Source organism: Vipera berus, assembly GCF_964194415.1.
Source record: "Vipera berus genome assembly, chromosome: 3".
In the NCBI taxonomy this organism is placed as follows: Eukaryota; Metazoa; Chordata; class Lepidosauria; order Squamata; family Viperidae; genus Vipera; species Vipera berus.
Window position 1 is genome coordinate 36,347,102 of NC_138204.1, and position 16,922 is coordinate 36,364,023.

A 16,922-nucleotide genomic window follows, 5' to 3' on the forward strand; every position below is an offset into this window, starting at 1 on the left:
ACCCAGCACTGGAATGTCTAAGGGCTCAACCCCTTCTTCCCCAATAATATTCGGAAGGATACAGAGAGGTTCTTTATCTCCCTCCAAGTGATCAATAGCCAGATATTAATAGATGGCATAACGTATCCAGAATCCATTTACTTGGAGACCAAGTATCAACTACAAGAATTATCTTGGACATTTGGATCCAGGAATGGTTTTTTCAAACAGAGCACATCATTGCCTTTTCCAGGACCAATAGCATCAGAGCTGAACCAATCCACAGAGAAAATACAATTAGAAGTAAATGCTGGATAGCATTGACCATGGTCAAGATCAGCATCAATATAATCTGTGTCCATAATTTAAAGTGAAGGAAAAGTGTTAGTTTTTGAAAAATAGAAGATAGATAACAATCTACCATAGGCTCCATTCCTCAAATGGAGTTAAGTCAATGTGTGTATAACAGAAAAAGCAAATCCTAATTCAAGTTAACAAGTATAACACTACACCAAAAAAGAAACCAACAACAGCAATTAGATTATTTAGCATTATTTTAGTTTTCAAAACATGGATTTCAAAGTCAGGGAAGCCAAATTATTCTGTACCTTCTCTTGGTTATCTAATAGTGCAGATATCCGAGGGGTTGAAGAAGAGTAGTAGATGGAGCTGCCTTTCTCTTTGAGAGTGTCAGAGGGCATGCTGCCCTCACTAAGTGCATTTTGGCTGCTAGTTTTCCTCAAACTTAGCCTCCATGATGATGGTGATTCATCTTTTTGTTCTTCAGTCTTGTTGAGCAATGGATTACACTGTAAAATATGATAGAGAGAGTGGCTTGACATAGCTGGAACACTCTCAATTACCTAATTCCAACACTATGAGTGTCAACAAGTAAACAATGACTCAGAGAGGTTGCAATTCCTTTCACTGTATGTCTTTAAGCAGACTTTAGCCAGCCATGTTTCACTTGAATTCCTGCACTAAACAGCAGCTTAGATTCAATAGCTTAAATGGCCCCTTTCAGCTCTAAGAGTTTGTCCCCTCTTGAGCAACTAAAATGATCCCTTTCTATCTCACAGATGTTTTAAAGTTACTCAAAGGGGATCTCCGGGGTACATGTTGGCTTGAGAAGGACATATACAGTGGTGGGATTCAGCTGGTTCATACTGGTTCAGCAGAACCGGTAACTAGGTTTTGCTGAGTTCAGAGAACCGGCTGAATGAACACTGCTTCTGGAAGTCCGTTCTAGGCCTCAGAGGCCTGGAGGAGGCCTCCCAGGCCTAGAATGGCCCGCTGGAAGTGCATGAATGCCACTTCCAGAAGTTTGTTCTAGGCCTTGGAGGCCCAGGCCTGCATCCAATAAGAGAACTGGTTGTTCAGGTATTTGAATCCCACCACTGGACATATATGTTCTCTAGGATAGCACATTCTACTGAATGACAAAACAATTGCATATTAAATGCCAAGACAATTGTATCAAAATATCATTTTTTTCTAATTAAATTTATATAAAATGTGATACCTACATTTATAAATATGCGTGTTCCCCCCTTACATGTACACCCACACCAACTCTAAAATGTCAATTTGCCCATGTTAGTCCTTTTTAAAATCATGCATTATTCGATCTTGTTTAAACATATTACTATGATTTTTTTCATTTTAGAAGTGAGAGTCTGACTCATTCAAAACAAGTTATAATATATATATCAGAGGTATTATTAAAATACTTAGGTTCCAATAAACAGTTTAATTTAAGCTAAAAGTTCAACCCCTACTAACCATTTCAACATCACCTAAATAAATCAGAGGTATTAAATTAATTTATACTGTAATCCAATTAGTATCTAAATAGCCACATGCCAATTGGAGTGCTTAAATTGATTTGTCTAATAGGTTTTAGATGTTACATGGTAAGCCATATTTTAAATCTGAGCTGGTCCTAAATCCTATGTGATATACTATTAGTAGTAGTAGTAGTGTTGTGACTATTTTAAATGTATTGACTGTCCAACTCCAGTCGATACTATGGTAGCAGATTGCTAAATTTCCATGCCTAAGTCAATCTCTAAATAGAAGTCCACATGTGAAAAAGAAATAAGAGTATTTCTGGCTTCTCCAAGACTAGAATCTAGAGTACAAATCACAAGAAGATGTATACTCTGATCATAATCAGTAAGAAAGTTAATTAAAATATTTGGAAAGAAATATCATCATTCAAACTTACAATAAAAGCAATTAGTGCATAGTAGACACTGGAGGCAGGTGATGGTGACATAAAGAAATATCCTAATTCTGACATACCGTATTTTCCGGCGTATAAGACGACCCGGCGTATAAGACGACCCCCTACTTTTAAGAAGTTTTTCAAGGTTTTGTCTTATATGCCGGAAAATACTTACATGCCCTGCCCGTCGCAGAGGAGGCGAAGGCCCGACTGGCCCCGCCGGCCCTCCCGCTGCTCCCGCGCTTCTGCTGGCCCCCGAGGCGCAGTGTTTCCCGGGCGGCAGGCAGCGCCGGAGGGCAGCCGCCACCCCGCCACGGCCGGCGCCCCTCCTCCTTCCCCCCCAGGCCTTGAACTTCTCCCATTGGGCGCAGGGCGGGGCAGCTCCACCCGCAGCCTCTTTTTTAGAACTCGTGTGCTTCCCTCTCACTGTCGGCCGAGGCGTGCTCGGCCCGGGCTCCCGGTCCCTCTTCCCGGCCGGCTTCCCACCCTGCCCCTCATGGAGCTGGACTGGGCGTGCAGCCTCTCGGTGTGGCTGCTTTTCCTGGGCACCATCTCCTCCCCCCGCGCTCCGCTCCTTCCCAGCTCACTTGCTGCCGGAAAGCATGCTGCTTGGCAGCGGCCTGCAGGAACCCTACAGAGGGCGCGCACAGGCGCAAAGCGAGGCCCCGCCCTCCCCAGGGACTTGTAGTGCAGCAACCAGATTGACTTCTGATTAGCGCTTCTTCGGGGCACACATGGCCGGGAAAGTGCGTCAGAGTCCCAGGTACCTGTAAGGCGATCAGCCTGCTTCTCCCCCATTGCCCCGCGTGAGTGCCTCGCTGGCCGCCGAACCCTGCCTTTTGAGCAGGAGCGGCCTTGCCCTGCTTGCCCTTGGCCGCCTCCGCGGGTACCACTCTGGCGCAGAGCAGGTGAGGCCAGTCCCCGTTTGGCCCGCCAGCTCTGGGAGAGCTCCACACGAGTGCCTTGCCGGCTGCTGAACCCTGCCTTTTGAGCAGGAGCGGCTGTCAAGCCCCGGGCTTGACAATCAACCGAAGTGGGGGAGGGAATCCGTGCAGCAACCCGGCTACCTGGCCTGCCAGCCGCTCGTTGCTCTGCTGATCAGCTGGGAGGCTGAGACTCCGGATTTGAGCCACCGACAGATCACAGCACAGGGAAGACGTGCCAAAGCTCATCCCAGAGCCTCCCGCTGCTGGAAGCCTGCTTGCAAAAAGCAGGGCGGGCAGTAGCAGCTGCTCACGGCGCCTCCTTCCTCCCTCCCGCCGCCCTCTCGCCTCACGAAACGGCCTCTTAGTCCGGCCTCTTAGTCCGGCGCGCAGCTCCGATCCCGGCTGCCTGCTGGCTCATCTCGGTTGCGCTGATGCGCCCGAGCGGCTGCTTCTCCCGTCCTCGGCGGCTCGCACTCCTAGTTGCAGCGCATTGGAGTAAGCGCCGGCAGAGGCTGCTCTTCGGTCACCCGCCGGGAAACTTGCCAAACCGGGAGAGCGACTGCCGCGCCCACGCCCCGCCTGGGACGCCGCGCCTGCCTGCCTCTTAAAGTGCTGACCCTGCATCCCTCTGGCCAAGGCAAAGGCGGCTGATGAGGACACCGACCTCGCTCCACGGGCGGCAGGAAGAGCTGCCACGTCTGGGGACTCCTCCTCCTCCTTCCCCCCTCCCGCCACCCTCTCGCCTCACGAAACGGCCTCTTAGTCCGGCGCGCAGCTCCGATCCCGGCCACCAGACTGGCTCGTCTCCGACAGCACCGCCCGGCGGAAGCGCATCCCCGCGGGGGGGAGAGCGGTGCTGGTGACAGGTGAGTCCGGCGGGCGCGAGGCCCTCCCCTCGGGCCAAGAGCCAACGGGCAGCGCCACCTTCGCGTGGGGAGAGCCGCCCGACGCTCCCGCCCAGCCGTGTCCCGGAGCCGCGCCGGAGGTTTTTTTCTGGCATATAAGACGACCCGGCGTATAAGACGACCCCCCAACTTTTGAGAAGATTTTCAGGGGTTCAAAAGTCGTCTTATACGCCGGAAAATACGGTACTAAAGTCAGCAGACTGATATAATGCTTTTGAAGGATTCATCTTTCATTTTGCTCTTCTGTGTCTATGAGCCACTCCACATGCAGCATTTAAACCCTCCCATAGTATGTTTGCAAGGCTACATGCTATTATTAATATTGGCCAGCAGAAGTGATTAACTGCAGCTCTGTTGCAGTGCATAGGAAACTACTGCAAAAAAAGATGCAACCTTATAAGCATTGTGGCTTTGCAGTAGGCCATTTCCATTGTAGTAGGCCATTCCCACTTCAGTCAGCCTATTAGTCCTTGACTCTCCCCTCTTATTATAATTGTTAACTCAAAGCTATGCTTGAAATTATAAGCCACTGGTTAAACCACTTTAGCATCTTGAGAGTGTCTGAAATTGTTTTGTTAGAATGTGAGTAAATAGTTAATTGGCCAGTTCTTTAAACAGAAGGCAGGAACTAAGAGAACTTTGAAAGAAAAAGGAAAAGAAAAATATATAGTTGACAATTGGACAGAGACAAAAAAAGTAAGAAAATAACTAGTGCAGGGGGACCTCCGGTGGCGACGCAACGTCGAAAGACAGCCGTTTTCGGGCTGCCCGCTCCGCAGCTGTGTTTTTCCATCGTAAACAGCGCCGATCAGCTGTTTAGATGGATTTGAAGCCCCCTCCTCGGGAGAAGAGGAGGGGGTGAGGCCCCAGGTAGGGGTTGAGCTCTCCGGGGCTGCCTGAGCTGAGAGCTTGGGCGGCTGAAGGATGAGCCCCCCCGAAGCCTGGGTTGCTCCGAGCTGCGCAGCGCCTCTGCTCTGGGATTCTTGGAGCAGAGCCAGGCGTTAGCAACCACCCCTGCCAAAAGGAAATACTTTTGATTATCAAGATGCAGGCAGAGCGGTACAGGAGGTCAAGGTGAAGTGGACTCTTTATTTTTACTCTCTAGCTCAATGGATTTTATAGCTTTAAAGTGAAAGTGCGTAATAAGTGAAAGTGGGGGAAGATGGCGGCTAAAACTTCTAAAGCTCTTCGGAATGCGGGGTCTTCCCTGGTGCAAGAGACCTCACTGCAAGCTTTGCTTCCTCCTGCATCTCCCCCGGTATTGACGCTTAAGGATTTACAAGACGCTCTTGGAAAGCATGCACAACTGATGTCTGATATGATGGATGAAAAGTTGAAAAAGCTGGAGGAGAAATTGGAGGAGAAAATGGAGAAATTGGAGAAGAAGATGGAAGAGAAGCTGAGAGCAATGAGGGCGGACATCTTGTCTACGGTTGAATCCGTAGCTGAATGTGTGCTACAGCTGGATATAAAAGTGGAGGATCTCAGTCAAAAGAACTCTATATTAGAAGCAAAGGTATTAGAAAATGAAAATATAAGGGATAAAATGGACAAAGAATTGAGCCTTGTTCAGTATAATCAGATGCAGTATGCTATTAGAATTAGGGGTTTAAAGGAGAATGGTAAAGAAGATTTAAAGCAGCTGATTTCTGAGGCTCTGGAAGGGGTACTGGGCCAGTCAGCATCTGAAATTGAGGGAAATATGGACAAAGTTTTTCGTGTAAATTCATGGATTGCAAGACAGAGGAAGTTACCCAGAGATGTGGTGGTCTATTTTACAAAGAGAGTAATTAGAGATGAAGTCATTCAAGCTGCTTATGATACTAATTTGGTAGTGGCTGAGCAAGAAGTTTTGGTTTTAAAAGAGATCCCTCCGAAGATCCTAAGGAGAAGGAAAGATTTTGCATTTCTAGTACAGGAACTTAAGAAACGTGATATTAAGTTCAGATGGGAGATTCCAGTTGGGTTGGTGGCGACGTACGAAGGTAAAAGACATCGTTTGGTTACTGTGGCTCAGGCACGTGATTTTTATAGTAATGTGTTAAAAGCAACCCCCCTATCATTTTTGGAAGCTGCAAAAGGATACGGTGTGGGAAAGTTTCAAGATGTTGCAGATAGACAGACAGAGGACAATGGTGTTGGAGGGGATCAAGCTACAGTTTCATCGGTTGCTGCAGGAGGCCAGAAGATGACGCGTGCCGCCCTAAGAAGAGCGAGACGAGAGCGAGAGCAAGACCAGCAGAAAGTTATGGAATCTTCAAAGTGTGCTTACAGTGAAGATGTAGGAGGAGAGCGGTCTAAAGAAGTTTTGGGGGTCATGACAGAGGTGCTCCAAAAGTTTTGGGGCGTTAAGATTGCTGATTAAATTTTTAGATTAGAATGTCAATGGAGTAAAATTATTATAGAGGAGAAAGAAAGTTTTTTTTTCTTTTTTTTAATATTTTACACAATTTAAGATTGATGTTATTTGCTTGCTAGAAAAGTATATTAGGGTTACAGTATGGACTTAAAGTATGTGTTGAACTAAGAGTGGGTATGTAAGCTCCTAATTAACAACAAGTTGTCTTAGAGATTGCCTAAATTTTTTTTTTATATATATACTCTTTTTATCTGAACTTTTATTTGAACTTAAGGATGATTTGGAACTGTGAGACATTTGGCGTGATACATGCAAGAACTATTTTTGATTATAGTTTAGTTTGGTTGGAGATTATTAAGATTAACAGAGATAAGCGCTTTTGGTGCGTAACTGAGAATTTGTTTGGAAATTAGAGAAAGGTGGGAGAATGCAAATAGCAGGTGAAAGTTTTTTTTTCTTTTCTTTTTTTTGAAATTAATATGAATAAGGACTGGGATTAAGAAAATTTATTTTGAGTAAAGATCTTTTTCTGTTTTCCTCTTTTTCTTTTCTACTTTATTTGTAATATTAATATTGTTTGTACTCATTTTATATGAGCTAGAGAGAGATAGAATTTATAGTTTATTGTTGATAACATAGGGGTGTTTATGTTTGTTTTTTGATTTTATGCCCTGTATTTAGCTCTGGGAAGTCGGGGGGGGAGGAGGGAGTGGGGGAGAGGGAGAGGGGTGGGGGGGATTAAAGTCAAAATGTATTGTAAAACTTTTTAAATAAAAAAAAAAGAAAATAACTAGTGCAGGGGTGTCAAACTCAATTTCATTGAGGGCCGCATCAGCATTGCGGTTGCCCTCAGGGGGCCGGGTGGGTATGGCCAGGGTGGGCGTGGCCTACTGGGTGGGCGTGGCTAGAGTGCATATGGCTTACTGGGTGGGCGTGGCCAGCTCTACATGGTTCGCATCAAGGGTGCCTATGGGGGCCTGGGCAGGAGTGGGACAGATCTGAGGGTCTCTGGCAGAAGGAGGGTCTCTGGGCCAGGGCCAAGGCAGTGAGGGCCGTTCCCTCACTGTTTCCAGGATGGCTTTGCGGGCCACATGAAACCACTTCACGGGCCGGATCCGGCCCCCGGGCCTTGTGTTTGACATGTCTGAACTAGTGTATCTTAAACAAAAGGGGAGGAAAAAGACCTTGAGACAAGCTACACATGCCTTCTGTAATAATGGAACATTTATCCTTAAAAATAATTTTGTATGATATGTTCATAGAATGTTATTTGTTCATGACCAGTATTCATGATCAATGGGTAAATACAAGGTTGAAAGTAATACTTGCTGCCAAATGTCTAACACACTTTGCTACCACATAAAGAATAAGAGATAGCAATATCAATATAAAATCAAACTTCAACCTCTGAATGTTTGTCTTTTGATTTTCAGTGATATTTTAAAGAATACTTATCTAACTTGAAATATACTTGGAATAAATCATGCAACTTCTGTATAAATAAATCCTGATTTTGTTCCATTCAGCAATGTTGCAAAACATGTTCTCATTCCAAATTCAGAGCAGCAGCTCTGCAGCTTCCACCACAGTGAGCAGCTTTTTAAAAGAGAAAGGGAAAAAAAACCCTGATCCCTGTTACACAAATGAAGCATAAGGTAATGGCAAAACCTGAATGCAGGGGACTGATGGGATGTTGATTTTTCCATTCTCCTATTGATCAGAGAGGGAGCATTGGCCAGCAGATGCAAAATTCTCAGCAACTGCAGAGAATACAGTCATAAGATGTTTTGAAAATGATCCCTGTAGCCTTTTCATTTTGCAGTCTGACCAAAATTATCTCCTTGTTTAGTTACAATTGGCTATTTATTAATTACTAATTAATATAGAGAAATGAGATGTTTTAATTACTTGGGTTTTCATAGCACTCAACCTTTTTATTTTTCAGATGGATTACTACTCATTTGTAGCTTCCACAGCCCTCTTCTGTATGTTTGACTCACAGAGGTGTCGTCTCCTGTTTATGGCAGTTAAACATATTTTGGAAATATCTAAAGAGCAAATGATAGTTGCTCCTACAGGTTGCTCCTACTGCGAAGTTAGTTAGTTAGTTAGTTAGTTAGTTAGTTAGTTAGTTAGTTAGTTAGTTAGTTATTTGGTTTATATACCGCCTTACTCCCGAAGGACTCAGGGCGGTCTACAAGGCAAAATTTAAAAACAATACAATATAAAATTAAAATAAAATTAAATTAAGTTATGCAACTTTTTCACTGTATTCCAGGTATTATCACTGTATAGATTCCAAAGAGCAGTAACATTAAGCACAGCTCCTCTTTCTTCATCCTAATGGTTAATAATTTCCCAAGAAGGAGGAACATTTTTAACTAAACCTTACATTCAAACAAATGGTTCAATACCTTACATTCAAACCAATTTAACCTATTTAATGAAATGTACTTATATAGCACTACACAGCTCACTTTTATCATAAGGAAATTCACACTAATTTCTTCCAATCTATGCTTTGTTTTACTGAAAAAGAAAAATGCTTAAATATTAACATGTTCAATTCCACAATTGAGCTGTTCTAACATAGCTCCCTCAGAATGTTCTTTGCAGTGCATAATCAGTGCCAACTTTAAAATATTTACAATTCAAAGAAATATCAACATTCTCTTATATGAACACTTGCAGAAACTATGTCTTGATTATAGTGCTTTCAGTTGTACATGATACAAAAACAACTGCAAACAACCTAACAGCTGTCCAATAATCTCTTAGAATTCAGCATGCAGAACAGACAGTACAATTTTCATGCATACTGGTACACATTACAGATACAATCTTACATTTTATAACACTGACTATCTAAGCTCCTGATAGTTTATAACAAAAACAACATCATAACAAAAAGGTAAATATTAAAAACATTTCGCAAATTGTTTAAATAATGCCAGAGGAGGTCAATTCTCCCAGTCTGACTGCGCATCTATTACAGTCAATAGAAACTCAACAATGATGAAAATAACTTAGATATCAAGTACATTTATTACTGACTAGAAACTCTTCAGGGACTTTTTGCTGAAAATGGAAAAAATGAATTGGAGAGTTATGGATCTCGTGATTAGATAGAGTAAAATGTGATGTAATTTTAAAGAGGGAAGATAGATGATAAATGTATTTATAATTGTTGTAAAACAAGATTGGGAGCTGCTTCTTTACATTTTTTCTTTTTCTTTTCTTTTTCCCCTTTTCATTATTTATCGTTGTTTACCCTTTGCTCTTTTTCTTAAATTTGTATTGTTTTTAATATTGTATAAAATTCTTCAATAGGAATGATGAAGATACTGAGAAAAAAACATGATTTTTTTCCAGACTAAACAGATGAACAATTACAGAACTTAATACCATTGAGGACATGAACCCATTTAAGACCAGGATTTTTGCAAAAAACTGCAGTCTGGCATTTCTGTATAAAATTAAGTGTATACAAAATAAGCATAATATTTACTACACTTTTTATGGCATTGTGTTGCTGATTAAACTGTAGAAGGATGGGAAACAATGGTTTCGGTTCAAAACCAAACAAATACCAACAAATATGTCAATCAACTCAAAGTCAGTTCTTGAAGGTTATTTACCACAGTACTATGTTTTTTCAAAATAGAACATAGCTTCATTCTTTGAATGATTACACAAAGTAAGTTCCATTTAATAACTGAATTTAAGAAGGCATTCTTTACAAGATTGAAACTTTAAATTTAATCTCTAACCCCTTACCTTAATTTACTGTCTACTTACTTTTCTAGCAGGAGCCATAGTAACAGTGTTATGTTCTGGGGGTAGTATTTGTTCTGTGATGAGAATTCTGGATTCATGATTGGAATGGTTTGCAATAGACTCTTCTTTGTTCTCTAAGAAGATGGGTGACAGAGGATGTAAGATTTGCAGACATTCTACAATAATTCTAGATTTAACTGAGTGATGTGTTCTGGGCATTCTAGTCCCGTTCTTTTGAAATACTGCAGTTAAACATATATGCCCATTTGAGTTATTGTAAGTTAATCAGTAAGTTAATCAGTATATATTTAAAAATCCATTGTCCTACTGTATAGTCTGAACAAAATGTTGCCACTGTGGAACAGTAATTTTCTACAATACCTACTGATTTTCCACACATTATTTTAGAAAGGGCTATAAAAGTCAAGAAACTACGGTAATAAATTCATTCATTCAATCTGAAGATTTTGATCCCAGATTTAAATAAGTGCGAAACTACTTTAATCTAGGCCATGATTGATTCATCAATAATTGCTGTGCCTGAATTTATGATAAAAATATCATTTGAAACTGGTTCTGAAATGTAAAATGAATGAAGTGGCAATTTTTTATGTGCTGTGTACTTTGTCCCAGTCTACTTTAGATTGAACTCTGTCTTTAAAAGAGATTTTCATCAGGCCTTTAGAAAGAGCTAAACATCAAGTACTAAGGAAGTATTAAGTTTGAATTTTTGTACATTTTATAAGATGGCAATAAATGGTAAGAACATTGTCAGGCACAAATTTCTGGGAATGCAGAAAGCTTCAGATCATCCTGTGATAAGAGGTCAAGATAAAAATGCCTAAATCTGAATACCAGAGTTGGGTATACATGCATCCTACCCCCCAAAAAAACCTACAAACTGCAAGTCACATCTTTATACTAAAAGTACTATTTCAGAAGATGCACATGAAATGTGCCAGTATGAAGTTGCAAGTTCTTGCATGCATTCATTTATAATACTCTATATCTGAAAGTTGGTGTCAACAATAAACATTGGCCAGCCAGATACTACTTGATGCAAAGTTGAAAAGAGACCTCAAGAATTAAATGAAACTTACATTTCTTTTATTAAAATAATTCCTTGACCACTTTATCTACTTCTGTAAAAGCAAATAATTTTCCAAGGTGACAAAGAGCACCAACATTTCCTAAGCTTAGGCATGTTCAAATAAGGAGTTCAGAGATGGAACTGATAAATTATGTATATCCATACCATAGGTTTTTGCCATTAATTCTGTATTTGCTTTGATGAGTAATTACTTGTTTTGATACAACTGACAGTACAATATAATGCTGCACCGAAGCAATATATCTTGTTGCAGTCTTCCAATTTTTAATCTAGAAAAATATGTAGATAGAAGTCTCCTAAATTTATGCAGTACCATGTGCATTCAAAAGCCACTAATGTATCTAAGAAAAGTGAAGGAAGCTGAGTAATTTTTCAGGGAAAAACACTGCTGTAAACAGTCATTTATTGTATGAAGAAATATGTTTAATTATGACTGTTCAATAGATTTGAGCATTACTTGCTATTTACCTACCAAAGGACAAGGGGCTAGGGATATAGTGAATCATTGCCATCAATGCTCTCCAGGTACTTCCTGAAGAAAGTGGGTGGGACTTTGTAAGAATGTGTAAAATCATTCCAAATATGAACCTCCATGAAATTGCTCTTTCAGGCACTTAAATTTAAGAAAACTCAGACCACTTCCAAAATGCAGAAAGCAGCTTCTTTCATACTTGGAACAGCTTTTTCTGCATTCAAACTGCAAAATCTTGTGAAGTTTCACAATCATTTGAATTCCATAGATGCTGATTCTTGACCCTGTTAATGTGAAATGATAGGAAATATTTGTAGCTTGGGTGGTAGATGCTAGTGGTGGTTTGTTCTCTGAGCCTGCTGTTTAGCTTCCAAACATTTTATCACTAGCCAGGTGACATCCTCAGCAGGGCTTTGGTTGAAGCATCTTGTTTCAGTTCTTCACTGCTTTTATTGACCTCATATGGTCATGTGTTTGGTGAGTCGTGTGACTGGTTGGTCATGCTGCGTGACATGCCATGTGACTGGCTGGTCATTATGTGTGAAGGTCACCAAGTGAAAAAGTGGTTGGTGCTGGGGTTGGTTGGTCACTCAATTGATACTGCTCCTTATGGGTCCATAGGCTGTCTCCAAGTTGACATGTTTGTTGATAAATCAATTGGTTAAATGCCAGGCTTTGATGAATTCTCATGCATGGCATGTGGCGGATAGAACAAAAATCATTGGCCATGCCATCACATGCCATGCAAGTGAATTCATCAAAGCCTGGTATTCAACCAACAGATCTATCAACAAACATGTCGAATATGAACCCATAAAGAGCCATATCAATCGAATGGCCAATCATCTGAGCACATGGTCCTCCAACCACATGACATGAGATCAATAAAAGCAGAGAAGAACTGAAACAAGACATTGCAACTGAAGCCCCACTGAGGATGACATCTAGTCTGGTGATGAAACATTTGAAAGCTAAACAGCAGCTTGGAAAAGAAACCACCACCAACACCTATTAATGTGATTGTATTGAGGCAGAATTGCTAGTAAACAGTAGACTAGATTACTAACCAAGTGGACTAAATGTAACTAGGTTACTGTCATAAGAAAAAACTCTCAAGGGGGAGCAAACAGGTTTAAATTTACTTAATGGTGAAGGAATGCTAACTTGGTTGGCACAGAAAAGTAGAGAGAGAAACCTGGAGGATGGAATGCATTAAACTGTCTGGAATTCTAAAAACAGGGATTTCACATTGCAAGATATTGTCACCAATCTTAACTAGCAACACTCTGTATTTGAACTGACTGTCTAAAGTGTATGCTTATGTAAAAGTTCTAAAAATGACTTCAACAGTGCAGTTTCATACAATTTTCCTGCTCATAAAAGAAGGAAAAAATCTGTTTAAAATATATTACTTTACTTATTTATTTAAATAAATAAATATATTACCTGCCTCCTTTTCAGTATCTGACTCTGAAACTTCATCTTCTTCGGCTTCCTCCTCTTCCTCAGAGCTGGAACTACTAGATTCCTTGCTCTCTTCTTCTGTCTCTAACGATTTCAAAGTATCCGCTTCATAAATAATCTTCTCTTTGCTGAGGTAAAAACCAAGAAATGTATTTAAGAGAAACAAAAAATAATCAAAGTAAACTGGTTAAGAAATTGAAGACTGCCACACATGAAATCATTTCTGCAGAAAAGTAGAGTGATTAACTAATTCCCTTTATTAAAATTCATGCCCCCATTTCAGTATCACAAGTTTATAGCTTTTATGAATATAATGGAACAGGAAGAGAAAGCTACTTGAAGGGAAAATATATTTTTTAAAAAGGAATTGGCCAGTTTCTTTAGAATCGCATCAGCAGAGTACTGAAATTCAATAGCACAAATTATGAGTAGTTTTAGCCCTGGAGCAGAGTACTTTTTGATAAAACAGCATTAAAAATGAAGCAGAGCTTGAAAAAAAATCTGTTTAAGCACTTGAGCTTTAGAAGCTCAAATTAAATTATACTAATTTATAAAATTTATATTCTACTACTTTTCAAGGAAGTCAAGACATCACATATGGGGAATCCCTCTTACTTTATTCCTCTTAAGAACTACTTGGTATAGTCGACGGAGCTAAGAAATAATGACTGACCCAACCCACTTAGTAAGATCCACATCTGGATGGGGAACTGACTCAAGTTTCTTGGATTCTAGTCTTATGTTTCCATCTCTAGTGCTCGCTTCCTCCACTCCATTAATTTAACATCAAATTTCACAATAAACACAAAAACATTTTGGATAAAGAATCTTACTTTTTGAGAAGTCCACTTTGTACTTTACCATTCATATCAGCTTCAATTAATTTGTTTGATTCTTCACTACGGAGCTGTCAAAAATGTAATTGGAAAAATATGTCAACAAGCTGTTTCTGTTCAGTCTAGCATGTCAGCATAGGCAAATGGCAGGATTGCAACTCTTTCAAGCACGTCATTTTTAAGGTAAGGAGAATTTATTATGATAAATATATAAAACTGAGATACATATATGAAACAACCATACTGAGTCACTCACTAAGTTTTTCAAAACAAAAACATCAAGGCACTTCTAGTCCAACCCCATTATTTCATAATAATCTGCTTTTGAAATATGAAACCAAAGCATCAATATTCTCCAAAGCACCTGAAGGTAGAATATGCTCCAAAGCACCAAGATAGGACAAGAAGGAATGGATGGAAACTAATCAAGGAGAGAATCAACTTAGAACTAAGGAAAAAAATCCCTGACAGAAAAATTAATTAGTGGAACAAATTGCCTATAGAAGTTGTGGGTGCTCCAACACTGGAGGTTTGTAAGAGATTGGACAAGTATTAGTCTGAAATGGTATAGAGTTTCCTGCCTGAAGAAGCAGGGGTTGGATTAGAAGACCTCCAAAGTCCCTTCTAACTCTGTTATTCTTTCATTCTGTTAAACTGGAATAAGTCAAAAGTTTAAACTCACTGAAGCTGTTAGGTTCTAAAATATACTAACACGTATTTACACACATACATAATTAAATTCAGGAGACCAATCAGTAAGCAAAATTAAATGCTTCTTGAATGGTAGGGTTGGCTTCCTGGTCTAGCCAAAGGAAAAAGCTGAGGAAAGAAAAAAGATGCTCACTGGCCAAATGAGGAGCCTACATAAGTCACAGACTATCTATACCACCTCTATGATTTCTCCTGATTTCTTTTCAACCTACAAACCTTAAACTTTAAGCCTCAAGGCACAATTAACTTTCAATATTTTGCATCTAAACATAAGTACATAAACATAATTACAACATAAACTGGAACTGGACCACTCTCTAAAGTAACAAAAACCTGGAGGACTTTCAATTACTGTACTAGGAAATATGCTACCCCTTTTTGTAGCAAGATCATTTTCATGTTTTATGCATTATTATTCTGAAGAAAAACTGAAAGAAAAATGTTTGTATTCTTCTGGAACAGAAGTTATTTATATTAGATAAACCTCTATATTGGCCTACGAGCACGCGTGTGCGCACACATACACACATACAAAGGGAGAGGTTGCAGCATTTTTAGAAAAAAAGAATCTCTATTCCTTTTCATAAATGAATGTTTCATTATTAAATTATACTAATATTATAGTTCCAAGTTATTTCCTTCAAAGAGAAAGTTTCAGAATTAATTTACCCTTTTAGTATATTTTTTTGCTTTTTTTAAAAAAAACATTTATGAAATGGGGAGATAACCCACATGCCCTAAGAAAAATAGACAATCTTAGGAAAACAAACTAATGGGAAAATGGATACAGATACCACTGCTATTTTTTTAAAAAAATCTCTCAGAAAACTAGGCAACTTGGAATGGACTGTTTATTCAGTTAACAAAGTTATGTGGACTTGAGTTCCCAGAATTCACAACATATTGGCTGGGAAGTTTGGGAGTTGATATCAACGTATCTTAAATTGCTAAAGTTGAGAAATACTGATATAGGGAATTTTAATTGTTTTTGAAATAGCTAAACATGCCTTTTTCTTTACTTTCATTCTTCAGTTACTTCTTCCTCTCCCCTCATCTCCATCTGGTACTGTCCCCCACATTCTGTTTCATAGCTTTTCCTATAAAGCTATACTTCTCTCTTGCCCCATTGCCATCCTGTTTCTCCCCTTTGTTTTTGCTGAGATGAGAAATGCAAATAGTGTATTTCTCTGCATGAAAGTGGTTTCTGTGAGAGACTGTGAATGGCTCTGAGTGAACAGATAACAGAAGCAATTTTATAATCTTAGGTAACAGGCATCAGTTTTAATCAATAGATATTAATTTCTAATGCATATTTGTCCTGACCTTGCCATTTGCAGAAGTATGGCATTTGGCAAATGTATATGTATAAATCTGGTATGTGTGTTATATATGTATATCACCCACATATATTATACACATTCATATATTTACACGTAAATGGCAACATTTTCAGAACTGGTATCAACTAGTTGCAATGTAAGGAAAATGAGCACTACACATCTCTCTTTCTCTCTCTCTCTCTCTCTCTCTCTGGCCATTTTAAATTCACATTTATCTTCTTTTAGAGCAGCCAAGAAAAGATATTCAAATGCTGTGATGGGTCTATTTCCTATGACTCCCCATGGAAATGAAAAGCCAGATAGGAAAAATAGGCTTTTAAGTTTGGTGTCAGAGAAGACTCCTGAGAATACTGTAGACAGCCAAGAAAACAAACAAATCAATCATTGAACAAATCAAGTCAGAATTATCACTTGAGTACAAATTACAAGGCTCAGATTATCCTACCTGTAACATTTTAGGTAGAAAGCTAGTGGATGGACTCAGTAACGGTGGTGATGACTAGACTATTGGAAGATCTGAAGGCGAGGGACAGATTACACTGGAAAATATCTATCTTTTTGGTCACTAAGAAAAATGACCTGGTGGCACATAATCAGTCAAAAAAGTAATTTTATCTAAGTTTATTTATTTATTTATTTATTTATTTATTTATTTATTTATTTATTTATTTATTTATTTATTTATTTATTTATTTATTTATTTATTTATTTATTTATTTATGGGATTTATATCCCGCCCTATCTCCCGAGGGACTCAGGACGGCTAACAACATCAAAACTTAAAGGTCTCTGTACAGTAAATTAAAAAATAAAAT

General features: G+C 39.6%; 1 protein-coding gene across 10 annotated transcripts in view; it reads right to left on the bottom strand.

Moving 5' to 3' along the window:
• The window catches only part of PPP1R12B (protein phosphatase 1 regulatory subunit 12B), a 127,511-nt gene that overhangs the window by 82,745 nt on the left and 27,844 nt on the right, over positions 1–16,922 (bottom strand). For all 10 annotated transcript variants that reach the window (XR_014026151.1, XM_081325691.1, XM_081325689.1 and 7 more), the window contains exons 7-10: positions 14,054–14,127; positions 13,203–13,348; positions 10,195–10,307; positions 588–788 (exon numbers count right to left, since the gene is read on the bottom strand). Coding sequence is in view for 9 of the 10 variants with exons in the window: in XM_081325691.1 (XP_081181817.1) it covers positions 588–788; positions 10,195–10,307; positions 13,203–13,348; positions 14,054–14,127 (534 nt within the window). In the remaining variant the exon portion in view is untranslated. The remainder of the gene's footprint in view (positions 1–587; positions 789–10,194; positions 10,308–13,202; positions 13,349–14,053; positions 14,128–16,922) is intronic.